The 27,158-nt window shown below is 37.3% G+C and overlaps 1 protein-coding gene across 2 annotated transcripts in view; it reads left to right on the top strand.

The window, feature by feature from the left end:
* The window catches only part of LOC150094852 (caskin-2-like), a 378,559-nt gene that overhangs the window by 152,777 nt on the left and 198,624 nt on the right, over positions 1–27,158 (top strand). For both annotated transcript variants that reach the window (XM_090411520.1, XM_090411521.1), the window contains 3 exons: positions 3,864–3,972; positions 20,569–20,663; positions 26,893–27,004. In XM_090411520.1, the coding sequence (XP_090267646.1) occupies positions 3,864–3,972; positions 20,569–20,663; positions 26,893–27,004 (316 nt within the window). The remainder of the gene's footprint in view (positions 1–3,863; positions 3,973–20,568; positions 20,664–26,892; positions 27,005–27,158) is intronic.

Consider the following 27,158-nt stretch of genomic DNA (forward strand, 5'->3'; position numbering starts at 1 on the left):
ACAAAATTTTGGTCCATATTTTTTTTTATAATTCATTCCTTTTTCTTTGTAAATGCTAATTACATGTTAGTTAGGTAACGTTCAATAAAATTTGTGATTTTATTTTTTATTATTTATTTTTATAATTTTAAAAGGTTATAAATTTAAAACTAAATGGTTGTGTAAAATTAATACCTAATTTTTTGTATTAGACATTTAAAAATTACAGTTTTGAAGAGTTAGTACCCTTTTATGCTAACTCTCCTTGTAACTGTATTTACTTCACATCGCCGGCTTGCAACTATATCGAGGCATACTAAAAAAAAAAGTGACTTTTTTAAAATAAAAAAAATGGGATCGGTTAACAGTCCGAAAAAAAGTATTTTACATTAATATTCTGTCAATTCTGTCAGCAATTAAATCCAAAGCCAGTTTTGTCTTCTTGACTGTCGACATTATAATTTATAAGCTGTCATTTAGTCTGGTTTCGATTCATTTTTCAAAAGAAATGATCCAATTTAAACGGGGAAAAAAAAAAAGATTACTCAAGAAATCCAAAGATTCCAAATTTCATTAAAATCTGTCCAGTCAGAGTAGAATTATTGTGTACGGAGGGACAAAATGAATAAGTGATTCTATACTGTTTTTAATACTTCAAAAAACGGGCTTTAAGTATTTCAGGTCACATATGGCTACCGCTAATTTTTCCCATTTAAAAAGTTCAATAACAAATATTTTCTTAATAAAAAAAAAAGTTTTTTTACCGCATATTATTTTTGCTATAAGCACGTGGTTTCAACATTATGGTGCACGTGTTTCTCTTAATAGCCAAGAGAGGGCGCAACTGTCGAAATCGAATGATTGTTCATTGTTGTAACCATTTTGTTTGCTCCATTCGCAGCAACGAATTGTTTATAGAAACGAGGCTCTCGACGAATTGTCCATTTCTCCTTTTTGGAGTTCTTCCGTTACCATGGGAAACCTTCTAGCGAATGAAATGCGACTTAAAAATTTTCGACCAATGATTTTCTTTTACTGTGTTTGCATGTCGCTTGCAACAACCAACTTTCACAATAGCGAGGAGGGGGGGGGGGGGGAAAACGTATTGTTAGGTCGGCGTAAGTTTTGTGCCCTTTCCCTGATAAAGCATTGTCTGCTGTCAACATTGATTAAAGGCCTAGCATGCGCCATTGCAGAAACGCCACACATTTAACGTCACGTGGAAATAATGCACAAGTAGCTGCTGTCACTTATCGCCAATTAAGCTCTAGGCTTAGCTGAGTTACAATCCGTCCCTCCTCTCCCCCCCCCCCCTTTTAACGTTGATCTGATTATAGTAAGGTGTTTAGCTCGTGTGTGTGTGTCGCCAGAGATTTCTACTTTGGGGCCGCACATGTGCCCCAATGATTTATGGCACGGTGTCGCTCCTTTTGCTCTGTGGTGAACATCGCCGTTACCCGCCCCACTAGCGCAGAACTAATTATAATTGGCTGTGTCGAAACATGCTATTTAATTGTGCGTGCTACGAGCAATACGTATTCATTATACGCTCTTTTATTGGGGGGGGGGGGTCGCAAAGACGGCTTTTGGGAGAAATTCTATCGTCCAGACGTTTCGAATACCGTCTGACAACCTTCCGCGTACGAACATTTCCAACTTAAAAAAAATAAAAAATAAAAAAGAGAAATTTAATTTAAAAGTCTTTTGATTCGACAAACGAAAGATAGTATTATCTTTTCTCCTCCCCTTTACCCCCCCCCCCCCCCCAAAAAAATTAAAAATACTGTTGCTAGCACTACATTTTATGAAAACAGTAATGTTCAAGACGTCCGATAGATGGCGGTACGATCGCCTTTTTGTTGATCAATTAATTTTGTTATTTTGATCGTGTGTTTGCTTTTTTTTTCTCGTAGAAATCACGTCTTTTTCCTTCAACTTTATGAACCTCAAGTCTACTGGGAGTGGGAACGTGTGATCACCCACTGCTATTTTTTTAGCCGTAGCCATTAAGTGGGTAAATGAAGCGTGTTTAGAAGCTGCGTTTGTGTGACGTGTACTGTATGCCAGATGAAGGTTGAAAACCGGGGAAAAAAACCTGAACTATTTAACGGATTAGTGATTTTTCGTGCTGTTTGGACCAGTAGCACTCCATCATGTTCCTTCCGTCGCAAGCAGACCAGAGCCAAGATTAAGTGAAGATTGCTTGAGTGACTTTCTCGGACCTAATTTCGATGGAAGTGCTCGAGAAGCCGGCACAGCGGGGACTATCCCAGTAGGTAGCGATGCATGAAGGGCATCGAGCAAGGAAAAGACATCTCTCTCCCACGTGCCACAATTGTTAACCCCCCCCCTTCCCCTCATCATCCTTTCCTTTTGCAGTTTAGTCGAAAATGTCGGATTCCCCCGACGAGAGAATCTTATGTCACTTCTGCGCATGTGCAAACACGTGACTAAAACTCATCACAGTGACGTCATGAGCTCCAATAAACGATTACTCCAATCGTATTCAGCTTTGTTTAATTACAGACGTTCTTGTAGTTTTCAGAATTTCTTTAAATAAAATTTACCTGAAACCAACAATAAAGAATTAAGAGATGCAATATGATAGATCACTAATTCCATTTACAGGTTTACAACTTTCGGTGAGTACATAATTAAGAAAAATAATATATAGATTACTGATTAAGAAAAAAAAATGATACTATACTTCCTAATGGATATGCATAATCTTCCCACTGAACTTCGGCATAGAATTTCATAAAGTGATGCTGATGATATAAATAATTCGGTGTAGGAAGAAAGTCTTGTTTTTTTTTATTTTATTTATTGAAACAGTGTCATTGCGGTTGATAGGATAAAGACCGTGTAAAAGATGCGCACAAAATGTTATTGTATCGTTGCTTAAATATGTAACGATCGGTTTAATTTCAAGATTGTGACGATTAATGCGAAAATAGGGTAGGAATAATGTCTTTTGTGGGCTTGCATGGCCACAGGAATGGGTTAGTCATTACGTCATCATTTGACACGTCACACAGCTGCCCAAGATGGTGTTTTATCTCATTCTGAACATCGGACATTAACGGTCTATAGGAGGACGAAGTCACTCAGTGCAGAGTAGATGAGGATGATCATCCACAAGATGATCACGAACTTGTGCGTACGCTATCTTAAGATGTTGAGCTGTTATGCAACTTTCTTTGGCTTAATATCGTCTGTGATTGGTCTTTGTTCATTTTGGGCATCGGACCTAGCCAGAGCAAGCTATTTCCCTGTATGGGGGGGCGGAGGGGAAAGTTTATGATGCGTGGACTGGTTGACCAAGAACTACAACCGCTCCGAACACCACTAGTCATTCAAATCAACAAATATGATTATTGATAACCCTTTCGTATTTCGTACAGTATCTTGCACCACCTACATTGAACAAGAATACTGCATAAACATCTTCTCACACTAAAAGAAAAGTCGTGGAACAGTAAGATAGAGTCTGTGCTGTTCTGCATAACGCAGTCTTGGCCGCAAGAAAGGAAGCCACACGAACGATGTCTGTCATCATCTATTGGACGGACTTCATATTTTACTCATAAGTGCTTTCAATTCCTGGTATTTCAATTATGCAACCGACAGTTTGATTTCCCGATGTGTATTTATAGTTATTTGCTTAATACAATGGCAGATAATGCAAACTTGTTGCTTAATTATGGCGTACTCAATAGCATTTTATGTTACTTCTCCATAATATTATGATTTTTGAAATATTCTTGTTTTTTTATGAATGTATATGTGCTAGCCGTTTATAGATGGATTGGTTTTAAACGTGATTTCAACAATTAAAAAGAAGTGTTACTTTAGGGGATCGAATATTTATTGTTTCGTTTCAGAGCGGGATTGACGTAAACAAGCCCAATTCTTACGACCAGACGGCTCTGGATATTGTCAAGTCTTTCACCACGTGCCACGCCGAGAAGGAGATGAAGTATTTGCTGAAAGGTGAGCGATTTTTCGATCCTGATTGAAAAGTTGATTTAATCCTTTGTTCGAAGAGGTTAGATGTAAAAGTCATTTTGATTTCCTGGTTGCATTCCATCTTTGTAATCGACGACATGCGAAGTCCAGTGCTGCCCTCTAGGGAGACGGGCTAAAACGCATCCAACTCTTTTTTGAAGTGGCCTCTAAAAAGGAATGCGACCCTTCTTGGGCACCTCTTTCGTCAATCGATTCATGTCTTAATGTTTCTACTGTATCGTTTGCCATTGAAAAGCCCTCTAGTCCAAACGGCGCCAGCGTTTGTCCGACACTTGACGGACTCTATTGAAGATCGATACGTTTATTTGTGAATTACATGCGTTTTGAGGTTTGTTTAATATTCTCAAAGGAAAAAAAACAACAACTAATTTTTTGGGTGTTCTCATGTCATACCATACGTTGCATAACGGACTCCTCATTGGCCCGTATCCGGGATCAGGTGCTTCCGTGGGTGGCAGATAATAAGGGGGGTCGTCCACAATTGCAGTTCCCATCAAAAACACTTCCTCTACTGATAACGACGTAATTGTGACCACACCCCCTGTCTTCGAGATTATTGGGAGCAAGTCTGACGGGTGGGTTGTTCTTGGGGTGGGGATGGGAGGGAATAAAAAAAAAAAAAGCCCGCAGGTGGAGAAGACGTACTACTTTCTTAGATGATCGCATGATTGTTCTGAAGTGTGTACTCGATCAATGAAATTTTGCTAGATTCCATTTCCTCTTTCCCAAATAAGTTTGCCATCCTCTGCACGTGATTTTCCTATTGGACTGAAGGCATTTGATAGCGGCTACGTGACTCTATTAAAGAATAAAGAAGGACACTGTTGGCGTCTTTTTTTTTTTTTTTTTTCAATTTCGGGTCAATTTAAACTGTTGTTCCGTTAGTTCGCTAATGCGCCCGCCAGGTGGCGCTCGCTGTCCGAAGTAGGCCATCGTCGGTAAAGATCATTGCAGCGAGTTCAGCTCTTGATAGCTTAGATTCCCAATTTTTCTTCCCCCCCCCTCCCTCATCTCTCTCTCTCTCTCATTCTTCCCCCCCCCCCTCCCCGCCTTAGTCGCCCGTAGCATTCCGCGGTCGGCAACACCAATCACCAGCCTTTTGGTATCAAGTTACCGTATCGCTATTTACAGTTGAAAGACGACGGGAACGCTTCTTCCATGGGGGGGGGGATAAGGGAGGGGTTGACGGAGCCTTTCGGCTTAACGACTAGAGATGAGCCACACTATCTTGACCCGAGCGAGCGGTTACAAACATAGGACGTACCGAGATTGATAATACGGATGGGGGAGTCTACGATGGCATCTTCCATTAAGACTTCGCAGGGAAAATATGGTCGCCACGTCATTTTTTCTCGTAATTTGTTCCTCACACGCCCTTTCTAAGCATTTTTTTGCTTCTACTGAAGAACTGTAATTATTGTGGAATAAAATGGGATGACCATTTTTATGCTTAGGTTATGTGATAAAGATCTTTATTTTTAATACTGAAGAAACAAATGGAATTTCTCATTAATTACACCTCTTGGCACGGGAGGGCGCTTTCGTTCTATTAAAATAATTATTGTAAATTTGTCCCATTTTATCGTTACGTGATTGGCATTGATTTCAGTTATCTTAAAAATGTCATTTTTGCTTAATAACACAACACGTGCTGGCTTGTCACTTTCATCAAGTTCAGCAGAAGCGTGTTTGTTTCGTTTCAACAATTAGTCCACAGCGCGCGCTTTTGGTTTAATTGTTGATATCGTTCTATAATGTTTAGCGCTGTGGCAAATTGACACGCAGAAATGTGCATGTCAGTTTTTTCTTTGTTTATTTCAATCTCGTAATTTTTCACGCTAATTTCGTCATTTTTATTTTTTTTTAGATTAATTCTTCTGTTTCTTCACCTTTAAAGCTATTTTAAAAAAATACATTTCTCACTTCTACGTGGACGACAATTCGTATAAAATGAACTTAATTTTCGTCGTGCGGGAATAAAAACTGCATAAGCGAAGGTATTTGTGTACTTCCTTCAATAATAGACTGCCCGTCGCCGTGTTCCTTGTTTATAATGACTCCTATATCGGAGGGGGGGGGGGGGGGGGGTGGAGGAGAGAAGAGCGGGAGGGAGTAGGTTGCAATTAAATCGCTCGCGTAATATTTACCTTGTTGTCGCTAGATGACGACGTCTCTCGCCCGTGTTACCGACCCAGACGGGAATAAGTCCATAAGTCACGTGATTTCATTAGTGTCTGCACCGAGACTGTAATCTTTACCCGCCGTCGTTAATTTGTTTTGGGTCACCCAAGCCTGGCTCCGGCAGTAATTTCTCTCGGAAGACAAACAAATGGGATTATTACAGTCTTGCCACTGGGTCGTTTGCGAGGCTCGCGGGTGTTAATGTAAATGGCGGGTACAAGCGCGAAATCTCAGGCACTTTACGTGCAACGGCTCTTTGAAAATCAACGCGAGAATTTAAGAATGGGGGCCGTTGTTTTCGTTGGCATCACGTCGCCCCTCATTTGCATGTTCCCAAACACACCCCGTTCTTTGATTACTCCGCGGGATTCCGAGGACCAAACCAAGAAATGCTTCTGCATTCCTAATTTTGCTGCAGTCGAATATTTTGTCTTCTTTGCCCCCCCCCCCCCCTAAAAAAGCCATAATGCAAAGCTCAATCCATTTTAAAAGAAATCAGGGTTTGCGTCCTCCCTGAAATTTAATAAAAATTGATTTTTTTTTTTTTTTGTTCTTGGAACTCATGACGTTTACAAGTGTGTGTGTGTGTGTGTGTGTGTGTGTGTGTGTGTGACTCCAAAAATGGGGGGGAGGATACTTTTTCCCAATTTTTCTGCATCCTTTTTATTAGGCATTAACTGTACGTCGTTACTAAAAAAATCAATTTTTATATCTCGTGTGGCTCATTGGAAATTGTAATATTTTTCGTGTGTGGTGGCCATATTTAAAACCTCAAGGAGGACTCATGTTAGGGGAAGGGTAATGGGGGTCATTTATTCCCCCCCAGAAAAACAGCGATTGGAAATTTTAATTAAAAATATTGAAAAAAAAATTTAACACGCACAGTTTGAAAATTAATAAAAAATAAAATATATTAATGAACAATTTAAAATAAAGATAAATTAATTAAAAAAAAATCAGCTAACGCCTATTTGTTCCCGTATAGGGAGTAGGCGGGGTCGTTTACCCTATCTAACTTTTGGAGACTGAGTGGGCAGTTCAATCTTCACTGGTAGCCAATCAGTGAGATAGCTGGCCCAAGGCTATCGCTGATTCATCGGTACGCAGTGAAGAAGGCGGCAAGCTAGTGCCGCCATCTCGTGGTCCTAACCCTAACACAATATTTTTTTAATGTCTGAAAACAGTGTGGGTTCGATGGTCGATTTTCTTGAGTTTACGGGACGAAAACTCGAGTTTCCAGGAGAAAAAACCCGCTAGCTCATGCCAGAGATCGAGTAACTCGGGAACCGGTCGAAAAAAAGGCTTAGAAAAATATCCTCTAGTCGGCGACTAGATTTGAACCATCATATCCTTTCTTCGTGCGGTCAAGCGCTGTAGAGTGCAAACGCCACTTCTACTGAGCTACACAGGCTTAAAAATAAATAAAAAATCAGCTAACGCCTTTTATTCCCTTTATACGGGATAGGCTAGTTCTTTTAACCCTATCTACCTTTTGGAGACTGAGTGGGCAGTTCATTATCCACCGGTAGCCAATCAGAGATAGCTGGCCCATGTCTATCACTAACTATAGGTAGCCACCGATGAAGAGTGCAAACAAGTCCTGCCATCTCTTGGTACCTAACAAGATATGTTACTGTTTGAAATAATGTGGGTACTACGGTCGATTTTATTGAGTTTACAGGACGAAAAACCCGCTTGCCCGTGCCAGAGATCGACTAACTCGGGAACCTATCGAAGAAATGCTTAGAAAAAGTTTCTCCAGTCAGTGACTAGACTTGAACTTAAGTCTATCTTTGGGCGGCTTAGCGCATTGGATGCAAGCGTCACTTCCACTGAGCTACATAGGCCATAAAGATAAAATAAAGAAACAAACCACAATTATTTTGTGCTTGGAGTTAGAGGGGACTTCCATGCTGTCTCCTCAACAGAAACACGTGACTGACAAGCAATTGCCTAGTTTCCGTATGGTTTACTGTGAACGTGGAAGTACTCTGAAGATACGGACGGTTTCTTAATTTTCTGATCCAGCAGTGTATAGTTTTAACGGCATGCTTGGTAAAAAAAAAATCACACTGTCAGATATGGTTAGTAATTTGAATATTATTAAAACAAGAAATGCAATGTCTTAAATAACGATTAAGTGTATAAATGTAATATACATTTAAATGCAGCATGTCTGATTTAACAAGTTTTTTTTTTTTTAGTCAGTGGTTGCCATGGAGACTATGTTGATTTCCATTTCATCCACTGTCTTATAACCCCAAAATAGTGTATGAGAAAAGTACATTCATATATTCATACTTGTATGGTAACAACTATGCAAATTCCAGAAAGGGGAGAAATTGGTAAAGCTGAAGTTTGATGCGGATTGCAGCAAGATTTTTAAATGAATTAATTTTAATATGAAGTAACCTTATTATCCTTTAATCGTATTGGGGACATTTAATTGAATAAATTACGTTTTATTTTTCTCGACTGTTCGCTTTTTATTCTTTACCTTTACTCATCCTGCACTAAGAAATTAATGCTCGATGGTCATTCCCAGATATGGAATTGAAATGTTTAAAATGAATTTCGGTTAACCTCTTGAATTTAGTTACAATTAAAAATAAACAAATAAAATGCTGTTGCTTGCGCAACTTTTACTTTAAATTAAATAAATAAATATAATTTTATTTGAATTCCTTTTCATAAGGACGCGTCTAAATTTCATTAAAATTCGTCCATCCATAAATTGCGATGTCCCATCTGTATGGACAGATAAAGTGACGTGAGTTGTTGCGTGTCTAATATGATATTGACACTATCGTTTTCTCATTTTGTACTGTTAAGGAAACGTGGGTGTGCCACGCAGTCAAGTGATGCAGCGCGTGTTTGTTGCTAGAGCAGATTCGTGGCTCATTTCGTATGTATTGTGCCGACAGCGTATGTTATTAAAGGTTATCCCTTTTCGTGTTAAGGTTTCGTATTGCTTCGGCACGCACACTGCGCATGCGCCCACCTGTTCCGATTCCTACAGCGGAGATGGTGTGCCATTTAATCCACCCCTCGAGTTGGCAAATGATACTAATCGCGGCGTTACGAACAAGCAGTGATCAATCAAAGTCTTCGAAATGGTTCGTTTTGTATTTATTGGGCCGAAATCACCGTTATAGGGTTGTTGCTCGTTCCTCCCCCCCTCCCCCCTCCGAAACAATGAGCGATTATCGTTGTTGGCTTGTGTACGAGAGGTGAAAATGACACGTCTGTAATTAACGGCACTGAACAATGGTAGCCGAGCTTCAAATGAAATGTCGTCCATTGTTTTTGGCGTGCGTGACGTTGGATAATGATGATATCAGATATAATTCTTATATTGTCTACGGTAATTGCTTAGTGTAGCAGAAAACAAGTTATTCGGTTATCTGGGGGGTTGACCCTCATCTGATTAGCTTTAATGGACAAACGTGAACTTTGTAAATTGGTTGCACAGGAAAATAAAGCTGTCTACCCGGCTAGGACGTGTTTGTCTATAGCCAACTATAGATTTCTGTAGTACAATGTCTAAAGTATAAAATTCAACACGTAAATAACTGCTGATCGTCTGCAATATCTCATTACGTCTGCGAATGATTGTTGGTGACGTGTAACTTGGCACGCGTCAATGTCTGTTTATATTTAGTCGGTTTCATTGTTAAACACGCATGCATTGTTTTCTCCATTTTGTTGCGGTAATTTATTTATATTTAAAGAGCGTGCTATTGTTGTATATTTCATTATTGTATCTTATCTTTCAAAGCTGGTTTTTGTATATTTCTCTTTCTTATATTGTATGTTTCAAGCACTTGTTTGTATATTTTTCTTTCTAATAACGTTCCTTTATAAATGGATTACAACAAATAAATTCCATTAGTAAAAGATTAAAAAAAATAATCAGTTAACACGAAAAGCGATCTTATGCTTATAAATTTTAAGATGCAGTTATAATTAAAAAACTAATTATGTATTTTCTTGATTATTCTTCGCTGTTTCCCCCCCCCCCCCCCTCAAAACTTACTTTGTTCATTTTATTATGCCAGCTGGTTGTTGATGGAATGACTGTAGGAATAGGGGGATAATTATCTCTCCCTTGTGACCTGATTCGTTTGGTGTGCAGTTTTCATTAAAAAGTACAAAGAGAAGTCTTTGTTAATATCCGGGTAAAATGTAATTGCAAATAGCGCGGTAATCAACAATTGTGCGTGTGCAAAAAAAAAAAAAAAAAAAAAAGGCGTTTATTATTATTATTTCACACACACATATCGAAGCTAATATCTTAGTTAAGCACGTGGCAGCACAACCTTGCTCTTGGAAGTGGGTGGAGACTGACGCATTAGTAAAAATTTTTTTTTTTTAGGTTGCTTAGGCCAACAAACCAATGGATTAAGCCTGCCTTGTGTGATCCTTTTCGTGTATCTTCTCTCATTACACCTTTAGTACTTCCTGACCGCTAGAAACAGCGGGAAGAAGCCGTTACAAGCTTCGTCGCTAATTCTGTGGATTCATTGACCATTTGTTTAAATCAGCCTCACCAATCTATAAGGATGAGGTCGGAGACAAAAACTTTTCTCGTGCGCTCATCATGTGTCTTCTGTTGATTGGGGAATAAGCTGACCGGACTTGTTTGTTGGTTGTTAGCGGCTTTATCAGTCTCATTTGTGATCATTATCTAACGACGTTGCTAAGTAGTGGGGATTCCTCCGGTGTCTCCGGATTTTTTTTTTTTTTTTGCTGCTCGGAATTGTTTACATTTGTAAACAATGCATATTGAATGATGAGATTGGACCGAAAAAAAAATAATAAATTAAAAAAAAATAAGTCGTCATGTTAATGACGTCAGGTGGCGCCAGGATGCATTTGAAGTCTTATGGAAATACGTTTATCTTCCTGTTGCTACAGACGGGAAGTTTATCAAGGCCTTTAGTCATCTCCTTTTCTGCGCAGTTTGCTTTACCAGGAGTTCTTAATCGATAATTATTTCCGGAATTACAACACTGCAGGAGCATTTGTTGATTTAGTTTGTTTAATCTTGTATATTTCATCTTTTCGTTCTCTACGCCAGTCCAGTGACCGGGGATGTTAATGTTTCTATTACCGAGTTACAAGATTAAACCGTCTTGATGGCGTGCTCCTATCTGCCAAATGATACACCAGAAGGATTACGGTGGGGGGAACTATTTCCCTAATCAAGCACACAAAGAACAATGGAACCCAGGGGGGTTGCAAGTTGATGGAACTTTCGGTGATAACGATCCAGCAAATTTGAAAAGGGGATGGGGTGGTCTGTTGAAGGCCTTCTGTGGGGCTGGGGGGGGACTTAAGAAACTTAACAATCTCATTGAATGGATCTTTGCATATTTCGCTGATTGTTCCCCCCCCCCCCGCGAATGCGAGATGTATCAAATTTTATCCCCTTGTCAATCTATAGAGAATGTGAATTGGCATTTCAGACGTTAATGCTTTTTTTTTTTTTTTTTTTTTTTTTTTTTTTTTTTTTTTTTTTTGATGCGTCATCTTCAGTGTCATTTTTTGCCGAAATCCGGCAGCGAAGTGTGATTTGTATGAGTGAGCGTGACTGGAGATTTGTATCGATCTCTCCAGGGGAGGAAGGGAGGGAGAATAATACGTACAAAAGCTAGAACAGAGATACCCCATTTCTATGACTGTTCTTTAGAACACGTAACAAAGTAGTAGAAATTACGCGTGCAACCTCAGTATTTACATTAATTATAGTAATTATAACCAAACGATGGCCTCAAAAACTGGTTTACGTTTATAGTCAGTTGTTTGTAAGTGCTGGTGACGCAACAATGCATCTCAACTCTGAAATTAGTATTCTTATTCGCGTACTTTGTTGCGCGAGCCAGCATGTCAGTTTCACTTATGATAATAACGAGCATTTGTCACGTGGTAATGTAAATACTAAAATAAGCCTAATGGACCATCATGGCTTCGTAATTCCAGTATCCAAAGATAGCACACATTAATAAGAAACTTCCGATATTTTTATTTATTTATTTTTTTTTTTTTGAAGAATTCACTTTCCCATGGCAAAACCTAGCGAACTTCGGAGATGTCATAGATGTAGAGACAGTCGAAATAAAATTTGGTGAGTGATTTCTCTCAGACCTGCACTCCCAATCCAGCGAACGTAAATAATATTTATGTTTCTCTCGGTCATTACAAACTCTGCGGAATTCCCCCGCAGTTGACATGTTCCTGTAGCGACACAACAGCTGCATACGATTACACATTTGGTGCTTTCGGGTGTTGTGACCGTATAAGCGGCGTGCGTCGTTTCCGCACTGCGATTGTTGGCGTGGTTTTGGACGCAAGCACAAGCAAATATTTCCCGTCTTAAAACTCCTTTCGTTGGATGTTTTTTTTTTTTTCCCTTGGGGGGGGGGGGTGAAATGTGGGACGGCTTTGTTTTAAGGGATTCTGCAGTGAGTGCATTTTCTTGCGAGTCTTTTCATTGTTTTTAATATAAGTTCTGGTTTTTGATGAGGGGGGGGGATGGGCCAATTTTGGACGGATTATTTGACTTTCAAATAGAAATATAGTTTCGTATTTTGGATGCAAAATATGAAAGTTATTGAAAGCAGCTGCCATCAACTGTTTCGCTATGCTTTTAGCATTCTCTTGTCTATGCAAAAGTCGTAAATGAACAGTGTGTGTGTGTGCGCGCGTGCGTGATGAAAATTGAAATCTAATTTAATACGCAAAAATAAAATACCAAATTCTTTATGTATTTCCAAAGCGAGCTCTGGTTTGGTGAAATCATGAAGTGGGCGTGGTTTCATGACGTCACAATCAACCATTCGCCTTCAAGTCTCAATCACGTACCGGGCTTCATTATATGGGATAGAGAAGGGAATGATGAAACCCCCCCCCCCCGGAATCGTAATTACGCTTGGCGTGTGGGGAATTTATCTGTGTGGTTTTGCTAATCCCTTATCGCGTTGTGTACAGTCTTCAATTGACATACGATGTCTGGATTTTTTTTTGTGACATTTTCTTCGAGCTATTAACGAACCTATAAATTATGGACACTACCGCCATCTATGGGAGAGTGTGCAAATAATTTTCGTATGGCTGACAAACGGTGTCTGTCGTACTACGCATGGAGGTCCCTCATCAAGACCAATCAGGTGAGATAATAGGGTTGGATTGGATCTGACGCCCTGCATTCCTTTGTGGGGGCCCTGGTCTTGGGTTTCGTGGGAGCACGTGTCACTTCAATCTGTAAGACTCGCTTAAGGATTAGCATCTCTCGGTTGCATTTGCTTGAGTGCGGTGAAGGTGAAACAAACGGATCGTACCATTTGGAAATGGGGAGGACGAGTTGAGACAGCGTAGGAGCCTTCCCCCTCCCCGTCTGATTTCTCTAAACTAGATTTCAAGAAGCAAGTAATTATAGTTGAAGGTCATGTCACGTTCGATAACCCAATGATTGAACCAATGACTCCACCCTAAATAAATCGCTATCGGCCACCAATTATGCGCATGTCTGGATGGTGGGCATCTGTCAGTGCGTAGTCCTGATATCCAACTGGGATGGACAAAAGATGCCGACTACCATGTAGTTCTGTACTAATAGGGGTGGGAACAAGTTAGATTTTCTATTTTAGACGACAGATGGCGCCACTTGATTTTGTTTTTTTAGTTTGTTTCAACCTTCTTGGTCTGTTAATTACCATCCTTTTAGAAACTGCCACAAAGAAAAAGAAAAAAAAAATCCAGCTCTGTTGCCACTATTTTGGGGAACTTAGTACCTCCCTGACAGGCGTTTTACCAAGCGGTGCTGACTCATTGTTGGGATTAAAAACCCCATACATCACTACAATAAACATCCGTTTTGTTGACATTCCGGTAATAATGATGACACGCTGAATTCTAAGCCGTCATATATCACGGGTGTACCTGGTATTGCACTGTTGTGACCTTTTGCCACTTTTCATAAGTGAAAACCCCCTCGGTGTGTAACTGGTTATTCACTGAGCGAACCCATTCATTTGCTCAAAGAGTGCTCATGGGTTCCACACCCTTCCGAGGAAGTAGTAGTGTTTTATCGCACGCGCTGAGTCACGAACTTTCTTGTGGATCCAATCTCCATCATCTGATACTGTGCAAACGCCTATGAGGCGTCTCTGATTTTCATGTGACGCGTAACCTGTATTGCAACCGCCCTCATAAGATGGTATGTTTTCCCCCTCCCCCCTCAACACTTGCACTCGTGTTCCCACATCTGATACCAGAGGGGGAGGAGTTAAAAAATTGTGTACGAGACACTCCGGAAGGCTCCATGTATAGTAGTGTCTATAATCAGTGTGCCCGGTCATCTCAAAGATGCGCGCGGATAAGTTCAAGGTCATATATACCACCTGTAGCCCCGGCTTGCTTTCGGAAGACTATTAATTATACGGCTGTCATCGCCTGCCACCCACGTGATATGATTTGATGACCTAGAATGGTAAATGCACAAAGGGTGGATTAAGTGGCTTATATGTCTGCGTTAGTTTGGAAATACAGTAATTTGAAATACGTCTGCAGAGCATGGAGAGAATAGACTCTACATTCTATGCAGTAACAGACTTGAATCAATAGAAAAAATAATAATAAAATGCGTATTGTTCTTATGTTATAAAAATTAGCACCATGCGACACGGTTAACACTTGATAACGGTAATATTTTTAAGACCATGTTCACTAGACGGCGCTATTAGCATATGCCTTGCAAATATCGTTACCAAAGAAAAAAATTAAAAGAACAAAAAGAACCACGAAATGATATTTAGTTCAAGTTATCACCAGGTGGCGTTTCTAACACTTCGTGTTAGAACGGTGTGGTCATTGAAACTCAGAATTTTCAAGTTCAAACGGCTAACGCCAGGTGGCGTTAGCCGTTTTCCACCAGATGGCGCTATTAGATCGCCCCGCTTTCACCAGGTGGCGCTATTAGATCGACAGTATCGCATAGTCATTGAAAAAAAATTAAAAGAACCCCGCGAAATAATATTTATCTTCAGATTATTGTCACCAGGTGGCGATTTTAACAGTTTGCGTGGTTAGCAAAACGTCAATTAATATTGAAGTTTAAGCGGCTAACACCATGTAGTGTTTACAACAGTAAGTTTATTTTAAATTCGCTTTCACCAGATGGCGCTACTAGATTGATAGTATCGTATTCGTTATTGAAAAAAATTAAAAGAACTGCGAAATAATATTTAGCTTCAGATTATTATTATCGTCAGGCGGCGCTTTTAACAGTTTGTGTCAACTGCGTGGTTAGCAAAACATCAATTAATATTCAGGTTTAAACGGCTAACGCCAGATGGCGTTGTTATCATTGCCTGGGCACAGTACGTTAATTGAAACGAAAGTCAATTAAGTCGCAAGGAACGCAAACATCGACGTAAAAATCCTTTGTTAATTAAACTATAATTAGTGTAAACATCGAAATATCGTTAGGTGGCGCTGTTGTTATTATTGCTTTCTTTTTACTTCGTTTGGAGCACCAACATGATGCATTTCCACATTTCTTTAAAGATAGTCTTTTGTTACGGCCAGTTCCGGTAGACGGCGCTTTCTGAATGCCTAATGAATAAGTTATTAAGTGTCGTATCTGTGAAAGAGGAACTTGAGTTTCATAGTTGATTTTTTAATAACACACTACGCTTCAAAACTTGCTCGGCAATTTTGTTAAAACATTTTCTGTTATTTTATCGCCGGCTGTGTGGTCATTGACCAGCGTCTCGATTCTGGAACGGTTCCAACTTTCTCTTTCTCTCTGCCTACAAGTATTTATCTTAGTTACTGTCTGTCAAACTGTCTTATCTGTTCAAAGGCGGGGAGAGTTGATAATATAACATCAACAGGCTTAGTTAAGACTTTGCGCTTCTGAATCCATTCGGTAAACATATTTTGAAAACGGGCCACACATAATTGAAAAATCGCCTTTAATGAGATTGCAATGATACATATATCCTCGAACCATTTTTTTTTCCTGGCCTTAATATCCCTCCGAGTGACGTCATAGATGACGTAAGTGAATCTAACGCAGATAATGCATTGTTTGGGACAAGCGATTGTGCCAAACGTGTTTTTGTTTTTAGATTGCGCATGCGTCGTCGTGTCTTATTGTACAGCTTGCTTCGTTCTTTGCCATCTGGCCTATCCGAGGATTTTCGATGAGGGGAGAGGGGTAGGGCTTTTTTTTTTTTTTTTTTTTTTTGATGGTTGTGCTTTACCGGAGGAGTCTGAGTGTGTATATGGAATTCAAGAGCCCTTGACTCCCTTTACATCTGGCCCCCGTAGCTTAAGATTCTTAGCCTAGGAAACTGTGGTTTATTGCAAATCGGGTGCCTCTTTTAGCGCGTGCACACACGCCCTCCCTCTCGAGAGTTTCCAGTTAAGTAAATTGAGTACCGTTTAACGGGCGAAGCAGATGGATCGCCACCTATTTTAAGTTTGGAGGGACAGATGCCCCCGAGTGGTGCCCTTTATTGGTTTTTAACAGCGTTCAACAAATCTCGTTTTCCGCTCTTGACCTCATCATCTCTCTCATCCCCCTTGATGTCGGCTGTGTGTATGCAGCTGACGGAGATAGGAACAAATTGGGAGTTAAGCTTCTCTCGCATCTGGTTAGTGTAATCTTGAAACGGCTTCATTGTTAATCATTGGCACTTAGCACCCTCGCAGATGTGAGGGGGAAGGTTGGAGGGGGAGGCGAGCACATCGGACAAATGCAGATGGTTAAAATGCAAAAGATATCTAAATTATAAAATTTGTACTGCAATTTCAGTAACTGTTTGTAATAATTTAAATTGTCCACGAAACTGTGCGAGATCCAAGTCCTAGGTTTTTTCTTAACTACTCTAAACCGTTCGTATTTTTAACTGTTCACTTTATTAACTATTTCTTAACTAGACTCTATTAAATATACTCTAGATTTCGACTGAGAACTGTTTAAATATAGTGTATTTGTACATTTTTTTTTCAAATATAAAAGATTATATTTTTCTATAGGAACATCGATCTTTTATAACAATGCTCAGGAGTCCATTACAATACATGCAACACCATGGATAATGGTAGTTCAATTAGGCCACACTATGCAAGCATTCTTGTACAGTGAAGCTATCCGTTATCACAGTAATGGAACTAGGAGTCCGTTTTAGTTTCTTATTGTGGATTGTTATTTATTTTTATTATTATTTAGTTTAAATCGTTTTTTTTTCCCCTTACATTTTGTAACAACTACTGTCTGATTTAAACTAAAGTCGATATCGTCGAATTTTAGAACAATTCTAAATTTCAGCAAAATCTGTCTAGTCACTGTGATGGAATAAATGTCATGACGTGTAAGACTGTTATAGGTAAATTATAAATACATGGTATTAAGAAAAGAAGCTTTTGTCGAATTACTTTTTTTTTTTATGTGGTTCCCAACCCACGAAAGGTTATTTGTATCATGGGTGGACTAAGGATTTCCCCCCCTTATTTTTATCAATTATATGCATATTTGTAATTTTTTTATATTTATTTTTACATTGTTGATAACCCTGTTCTAGAGACCAGGGAATACACTAACCACTCAGCCAACCAATCCGGCAAATATTAAAAAAAAAAAAAAAAAAAAAAACATTATTACAGCTGTTATGTTTTGAATATTTGTATGTTTTTTATTATTATTATTTTTTTTATTTTTATTATTTTTTTTTATTACCTTAATATTGGTTTAAATCTGACAACGTTTCCTGTCTAATTTATGCAATATGATATTTAGTTGGCAATACGTCTTTCTTTGATAATGGTCATCAATGACGTCATGCATCCTATTAATATTGATGCATAGGGATATGCATCAATAATAATGCTTTGGCACTAATTTAGTGTTCTTTAGGCGTGCCTTTCAAAGAATGTGTCAAACACTTTTTTTTCCTTTCGTACTCAAGTTATTTTGGCACTCTAACTGGGCGTTTTTTTTTTTTTTTTTCTTTCTATGTATGGAATCTGCACAAAAATTTTTCGAGACATTTTTTTTTTGTTTTTTTTTTTGTTTTATTCACACATACATGTGTAGGGGGCACAAAGGTGCTAAACATGTCGAAATAATGATTGCTATTCAGTGTTTCTTCCTGTGCTTGATATAGTTTTTTTTAACGTTTTATTGACCTCAAAAGCAACATATTTAGGTAAGTTGAAGACGTTAAATACCCGTAGATGACGGTTTTATATTTTGTTCTTAGTGATTTATTTATTATGATTTTTTTAAATTCATATAAACGAAAATTCCATGATATTTTGTTATTTAAGCACTAGATATCGCTCTGAATTTTGTCCGGAGCGACATCTACTGGTCAAACAATAAACTATCATAGAATGTCCATTAATATGAATTTTATTTTTTTTTTTTTTAAAAAGTAAATCACTAAGAACAAAAAATACGAGAGAAGAGGACTTCGAAAATTTCTGCAAAATTCGTCCAGCGGCAATACAGCTCGAGTTTCGTTTGGAGTGAGTTTATTATTATTTTCTCCTTTATATAGTTACACGCCAACAAGAGTGCAACGCTCATTCAATCCAAATAGATATTTTACTGCATCTAGAAGAATATTTCTTTGACTGACTGAGCAGTTGCCTTAAATGGAAAATTGCGAGTAGTTTAATGTGACTACGGCTCTGTCGTGACATTTTACGTGCCTAGACTCGAAGAACTTAGTGTTTGACGTCCGATATCTCTTCTTTCATCTGTTAGCACACCCCGTTTGCTTTTCGTGCTGGTGTTGATAACCTCCAGAAAAAAAATATTTGTTCGTTCTTCGGTGGGCATAACAGCAATAAATCCGTAAGGCTTGCTTCCAATGATCATTTAACTCTGCCGTTTTCCTGTAGCAGACACGTCGGAAAGACAATGGTACGATGAAAAGCAAAGGAACGAAGATAAGAGACGGAGCGAGACAACCGAATGGAACTCGCTTATTCCCCCCCCCCCCTCTCTCCCAGACTGTTCTTAATAGATTAGATAGATGGATTATAACCTCTTAATTATGTAACGAAATCTGCGCAGGGGGAAGATATATGTTTTTCTTCATAAAATTCATTTTGCGGTATTAAATCGGGGAATATTTAATTAAAATTCATCCCCCGGACGAGAGTGTAGTAAGCTAGCGCCCTCTGTCGGGCTATTATGGCTTTTTTCTTTTTCACTGTCATAAATCGTGGGTTTTAATTTGAGTCTCGTCCTGTAGAAAATTCTAGGGAAAATTGTGGTATGTTTTGTGATTGGGGGACGCGGTGAGTGGGGGGGGGCGCCGGGTTCCATTGCGCTGATGGCGAGGAAATCTTGTCGCGCGCAACTCTCCCACATCATTCACTTCCCTTTGTCTCTCTTCCCCCCCCCCCCCTTTTCAACAAAACCGGCACGTGCTGACAAGAGGCGCTCGCGCTGGTGTGGTATACAATCTCTTGCGATGACGTAATGAATCGAATCCGCAGTCGTCGTTATGTTGTTAGTGGCCGACTTCTCCGATTGTTAACAGTGCGCGTTCCTCACGTGCGTCCCGGACTGTTGCGGTCAGGCGTGAAAGGGTACACTTTTGTCGTCTTGTGTTGTGCCGTGCGAATGCATTAGAGACGTGATGCGAGATAACAGCATTGTTAAGGAGAGCGTTTCTAGCGGGATAAGTGTGGTTCCTAAAAGTGGTTTTAATCGACGTCATCCTAGGGAATGTTTATGTGAATAGAAATTAACAATTTTTTTTGACTATCATGCTCCCAACAAGTAAATGTAAGTAGAAATGAACATTTTCTGTTACTATGACAACATCAACAATTAATGCAACTAGAAATTGATCTTTTTTTAATGTTTCAACAATTAACGATGTAGGAATTGACATTTATTGTGTAACAATATCAACGATTCATCTAATGACATTGTTTGATACCATGGCAACATCAACAATTACCTTAAATAGAAATTGGCATTTTGTTTTATTACTATGACAACGCTAATAGTAAGTAGAAATTGACCATTTCCATTAATGTGACAATACCGACAATTAATATAAGTAAAAATCTACAGTTGTTACTATGACAACGCCACGTTTTGTAATAATTACGTCAACACTTAATATAGAATCTGACATTTTTATTACTATGCTAAAGCTAATGATGAATGATAGAAGTGATATCTTTATGCCGATTTTATTGCAATAGTATAAGATTTGCATTTTGTATTGTTCTAGTAATGTTACCATTAATGTAAATGGAACACGAGTTTTATTTGCGCTCTTACCATATGCTGTGGTATTAATGCAAGTAGAAATTGTGTTGTTTGACGACTGAATATTCTTTCAGAAATCATCAACGCTGTGCAGGCAAGAGCTATTCGCGATTATGATGATCCTGCAGATCCAAGTTGTCTGTCCCTTAAAGAAGGAGAAATTGTTACTGTAAGTAAGGATATTATTGTTTTAATATTAAATCAAGCTTTTCTTAGACAGTAAAATAATGTTTGTAATGTGTAAAAATGTACCATTATTCACGTATACATGTGTTTGAATAACAGGCCTTAAAGGCCCGGATGTGCAATTCTTCATACTGTTGTCATAGAAACTTTATTTATTTATTTTATGACAACAGCGATTTGTCATGAGTAGAAATTTACGGTATTTGTAGACTGATATCTATATATATATATATTTTTTTTAATATTAAAATTGAATGTGTAGTATAGGTGGTGCTTACTGGTTTTAGCTACATTAAAAATTTAACTTTTAATATAATGCATATCAGTTACAGCCAGCTCTGAGAAAAGTAATAGTTTTAAATTACAAGAACATCATCCACACACCATTTTTTTCCCTAATATTTCCTTCCTTTATAGCATTGATAAATTATGTGTGGATATTTCTCTGATTTGTTTTCGCTATCAAACTGCCATCTGTGGCCGTCTTGCAGTGTAAAATAGCCACAAATAAAAGAAATTGATGTAGACAATAAAGAAAACGGCTTAGCTGGCGATAGTTAATGTTTTATACTCATTTCGTGTTGTGTCGCATATTGACAACACCAGCCAAAGTACGGAGGCGGCGATGCGTGATAAATAACCGCTCACGAGAGATATATTGGCGTGATATTTGTTCAAACGGAAAAGATTAATTTCTCTTTACATTGTTGAATCGCTGCCAAAACATAGGAACATCGGATTTATTTATTTTTTTCAGTGATTAATGTGTTTATTGAGAGCCTCCGTAGCGCTGTCGGTTTTTGACAGTGACCTGGGTTTGAATCTAGTCGAGGACACGAACTTTTATCAGGTTTTTCGTCTGAAGGTGAGTTAACCGGTCTCGTACGGAGGTGGTTGTCTTTCTCGTGGGTTTTTTTGTCTCGCAAAAATAGGCAAAGGGCACACAACATTAACAAACATAGGAATACTAAGGAATAAAGATTATGTAATATTAACTGCCCTGTTCTGTCAGTTTGGGAAAGCTTGTATAGAACTATGTGGTCAATGGATAAGCGTGAAACAGGGATGTGATTATGAATGCTTTAATTCCGTACATTTTAGTCATATTTTAAATATTTAAAAACGTTTTTAAAATCAATTTAAATTGTTTCCATAAAGAGATTTTCTGAAATTTATTTTTATATTTTTCCGTTGAAAGGACACTAATTTTTTTTAAAATAAAAATTAAATTGTTAATAGAAGTTTTAAGTTTTTATTGTTTTTAAAAGTATATTTACCGTAAAATTTAAAAGTGCACAATTTAAATAATTAAAAAAAAATAAAAAAGTGCAAGTTTCTTTAAATTCCGGAGACTTCGATTTTTCTTTAATTTTAAATATTGTTACATGTCTACAACTGACATTTTTAACGAACTAAATTTTTTCAATATTCTAAAAATAAAAGAAATGCACGAAAATTCTCCCACGTTGCCATAGCAACCTAAAGAAATTAAAGTTTTTAATTATAAAAATTATTTTTATTTATTTTTTAATATATTTCATATAAAAATCTTTTTATGGAAAAAGGCCAAAAATGCAGAAAACATCCTCTCACGTTGCCTAAAAAAATCAACAAGTTTTTTTAATTATAAAAAAATTATTTTATTTATTTATTTTTTTTAAATAAAGTTTTTTTAATAAAAAATGCATGAAAATTTCTCCCACGTAGCCATACCAAGTTATAGAAAATTGAAAGCTTTTTAATTATAAAAATATTATTTTAAAATAAAAATCTTTATAAATTGGAGAAAAATGCATGAAAACATTCTCTCACGTTGCCATAGCAACCTAAAGAAAATTGAGTTTTATTTTTATTTATTTATTTTCCACATATCTACAGCATAAATGTACCCTAAAAAAAAAAAAAATTTAAACTAGATTTTTCAAATAAAAAATATTTTATGAAAAAAAGGGCAAAGAAATGCACGGAAATGATAATATGCCGATTTTTACTCCCACCTTGCCATAGCAACTTCGAAACTGACAAGTTTTTTTTTTTTTTTTTTTTTTTTTTTTTTTTTTTTTTTTTTACGCAGAAAAATCAAATAAAAATCTCCAATTATCTAATCAAAATGGGGAAAAAATTAAACTTTAATATGAAAAAAAAAAAAGTTCAATTTCCTAGTGAAAAAATCGCCGACGTTTAATTACACAATCACGCTCAGCTAAGTGGTCGTGACTACGGTGCGTTCTCCGTGGTCCTTTTCGCCAGTGATGGGTTTTTATCACGAAGATCCGAAGTACGCGAACGGACACAAACGAGGGGAACGTTTTCCGGATTTACCCGATTGACTGGCGATTGCCTTGGTCTTTTCACTTTGTTCGCTGATTGCTGGCACGTGCCTTTTCAGCTACTCCCTTAGATTTCGCTCCCCCCCCACATCCCCCCGTACATTTCTTCCACCTCTTCGACGTTATTTGAAAGAAGAAAAAAAAAGAAGTTTTAATCTCCACTTAACAACTATTCATATTTCGTTCTGGTAATTCACGGCAAAGGATGACGACTCATTACACAACTGTGGGAAACGAACTCCCTCCATCCTCATCCCCCGCTTCTCCCCGTGTGTGTGTGGTAAAAAATCGATGGTCATCCTTTGTGGCTTTTACTTTCTTCCATTAGTTACTGCGAATTAGAAGTTCTTTTGTGCTCAGAAGCTGTTCAAAATGATTGGTGTTGTGGAAATGGGTGGTCGTGAGGATAAAATTCAACCGGAGTTGCCGATAGGTGACTCCTTGAAGTTTAATGGATCGAGAAAGATTTCAGTTCACCGAAATTTGAATGTTTTCCAACCTAGTTTTTATTTCGTGATTGTGTAAATTTGTCAAATAATTATCCGGAATTAAATTGCGTATTTCATACAAAAGCACAATCTTTTAGAATAAAGAAAAATAGAAGAAAAAAACAGCCAAAAAAAAAAAAAAACTTCATTCTAAACTAAACGAAATTGGAGATGAAAACACGTTTGGCTCGACATTGTTGACGTTTTCTCCAATCGTCTTCTATTGATCTGAAATTGACAGTTGTTGGTTACTGATTATTGACATACACATTATTGAAATTAATGTTAGAATTTCTCTGTATTTAATTCCACTGCGGTTGATCAGAAATTGTCAATTTTTGTATATAATTGTTAACTTGCACATTACTTAAACTAACATTGCGTTTCTATCTAATTCCCTGCAATTGATCAGAAATGGATAATATTTGTACCTAATTGTCTACGTGCTCATTGTCGAAACTAACATTGTTACCATTTCTTTGTTTGTATTTAATTCCCTGCAATAGATCAGAAATTGAGAATGTTTGTGTCTAATTGTTGACATGCTTATTGTTGAAACTAACAATGTTACAATTTCTTTGTTTGTTGTATCTTTTTGTCGACGTGCACATTATTGAAACTAACATTGTTACCATTTCTCTCTTTGTATTCAGCTACCTGCAATAGATTAGAAATTGACAATTTTTGTGTCTAATTCTTCACGTGCACATTATTGAAACTAACCATGTTACAATTTCTCTCTTTGTATCTAGCTGCCTGCAATAGATCAGAAATTGACAATTTTTGTATCTTTTGTCGACGTCGACAAAAGATACAAAAATTGTATCTTTTGAGTCTAACATTGTTATCATTTCCTTGTATTTAAATCCCTGTAATCGACCAGAAATTGACAATTTTTGTATCTAATTGTTGACGTGCACATTACTGAAACTGACATTGTTACAATTTCTGTACATTTTATGCACTACTATTGTTGTTTGTATTGAGTTGCTTTGAAGGATAATGTGTGCTATCGAATTTGTTGTTGCTTTGTTTGCGTTGCGCTGTGTATGCAGCGCCATCTAGTCGATGTTTGCACCTAAGACTGTGATCGTCTAATTGTGATAACATTGTTTCGCTTGGCTTTCCTTTAAAATACAGTGGCAATTGTTGAGAAAAATCAATAGTGCTGCGTCGCCTACAATTCTTAATCTGCTAACTTTTGTGCCTTGCTCATAAACCATTAGTTCCTTGTATTAGTGGCCTTCATTTATTATTAAACGAAGAGCCTTTTCGATAATCATATTATTCGGCTAATGGGTTTTGCTGCAGTGTGAGTGCCGATATGCCTTGGAAAGACGAAGTGGCGACAACATGCTTCGCAAGAAGAACCTCAAAGATGAAAAATTTTTCAAAAGATCACGCTCGGTGCCTTGCAGCAAAACCGTACACTATACTGTTGAAATCCCTACCCCCCCCCCCTTTTTCTGCTAAGGATGCTGAGGTCTGCAACAGTTTTTCTTTAAGTTTGAGACGAAATTCGTTTTTTTTTTTTTTTTTTTTTTTTTTTTTTTTTTTTTTTTTTTTATAAATAAGAATCTACTTTCAACTTAAGTCTGTTGCTGAACGTCTCTTTGAACGTTATACTCGTCACATAGCAGCAGTCAAAGGTATATTTCAAATAATTATATATTTAAATTTTTTTAAAATTTAAATTTAAAAAATTTAAATTTAAATTTATGATTAAAAAAACTCGTATATTTTAAATTTAAAAAAATGCGAGGTGCTTTAAAAATCGAAATGTAATTGGAATACGTTTAATTTTAGTTAATTTTTTTATACTTCAAATAAAAAAAAAAGTAAAAATTAAATTTTTTTTAATTTTGTTTAAAATATAAAAATGCATTTAGAAATTAGGTTTTATTAAACTCTTGTCTATAGATTCCTTGTTCTTTTGAGTCATTCGTCATAGGTTGTATTTTAGATAATCCTAGTGTATATATATGTATTCTAGGATCAATATTAATAAATAATATTATTGTTATTTGAGAGTTCTCTGTTTAAAATAGCACGTGTATCAGCTTCTTTCTATCGTTGCAATTTGATATGGGAAATATCTGGTCTTGCACTACTAACAGACAGAGCCATTGCTATCACCTCACAGCATCACCTTAGCGAAAACTGTTGTTTGTCTTTGAGAAGTGTGTCTATGTTTCTCTGGCAGCCAGCTATAAACCTTTTTTTTAACCTATTTCTTTTTTTATATTAGGGATTTGATTACTCTTTGGATTCCTTGTCTTTGAATCACTGGTTGTATTTTCGATGATCCCAGCTGGAGATCTGTAACATCTCGAATAAATATAGTTGGCATTTTTATTGACTAGCGTGCTCATAACTCTCATTCCCCCCCCCCCGCCCCCCCAACTTCTTTTTCTCTGTTATTCTTTTGCGCTTGCGTGGACATGGTGATATGGAGTTTAGGAATATCATTCCGAGACTGTCTTTAAAAGTTTTCAACGTAGTTTATACGGCTTTAAAGTAGTGATTGATATCTGCAGGAAAAAAAAAAAAAAAAAACCGCAGTGTCCAGTGGTACAATGATATGACCTACGGAATATCCAGACTGATTTGGATATTTCATTTTAGAAATATTATTGGATTGAAGTGTTATACTTTCAACTCTTCAAGTCGGCTGAGTCAAGCGTGCTCCCTAAATAGATAGCGGTAAGAAAAAAACAAATTACAGCACTGTTAAAATCATTTTTTTTTTTTTTTTTGACTTGCGGTATTTTTCATCTCATTATCGCGTTCTAATGATTTTTCTCTACCCCCCCCACCCGTTAAAATTACTTTATTGATTTCCAGGGCACGTTCATAATGAATATCTACAATTATTGCCTGTTATTTGCCTCTTCATTTTTTTTTTTTTTTAACCCTACAGCTACTTACTCGTCAAATATTCGAATAGTAAATGTAAAGGACGGTAGATGGTGCTGCCGACTTCGTTCTTATGCTCTGATATTCAGAGTTTAGTGAACTGTAGTAGTACTGTTTTGTGCGGATTACAACCACGAGCGCTACGTGCTGCTCCGATGCCACAAATTGACTGCAAGTGGGTTCATGCTTGCTGAAGACGATATGAATGACTCGTATTTGTGCAATCAAAAGGATTATTGGTACGAAACGTCGTAGAAGACATCGGTAGTGTTCTTTCTAGTAGAATTGCATTGATTTGTAGGGAATGTAGTTGGAACAATCATGCTTATGTTAAAAAATCAGATTCTTGGATACTGTGTTCCAAGGTAAGTTTGCAATGGGTATTATAGTTAAAGTCTGTTTAATGTGCAATAGCGTATGTATAATCGACTGCCGGAAGTGGTATAAATGTACAGGGATTTTGTTTCTTCGTGAATAGGTGTTAGAACAAAGAGCAGATGGCCACTGGAAAGGAATCATCTTTTTAGCCAATCACACCTCAAGAAGTGGATTTTTTCCAGCCACAGCAGTTCAGCTGTTAGACCGACCAGGTAAGAATTTCATATTTATTTATTTTCTTAAATAAGGATTTTAAGAGAGGTCCTTTAATCTAAAAAAAAAAGGGGCTTTCCAAAATTTGTCGATTATATACACCAGAGGTCCCCATTGTATCAAATGATTTTTTTCATTTTAAATAATTGTTCA

The sequence above is a fragment of the Typopeltis vanoorti genome, chromosome 21 (assembly GCF_054136105.1).
Source record: "Typopeltis vanoorti isolate ZY-2024b chromosome 21, IOZ_Tvanoo_1.0, whole genome shotgun sequence".
NCBI lineage: Eukaryota > Metazoa > Arthropoda > Arachnida > Uropygi > Thelyphonidae > Typopeltis > Typopeltis vanoorti.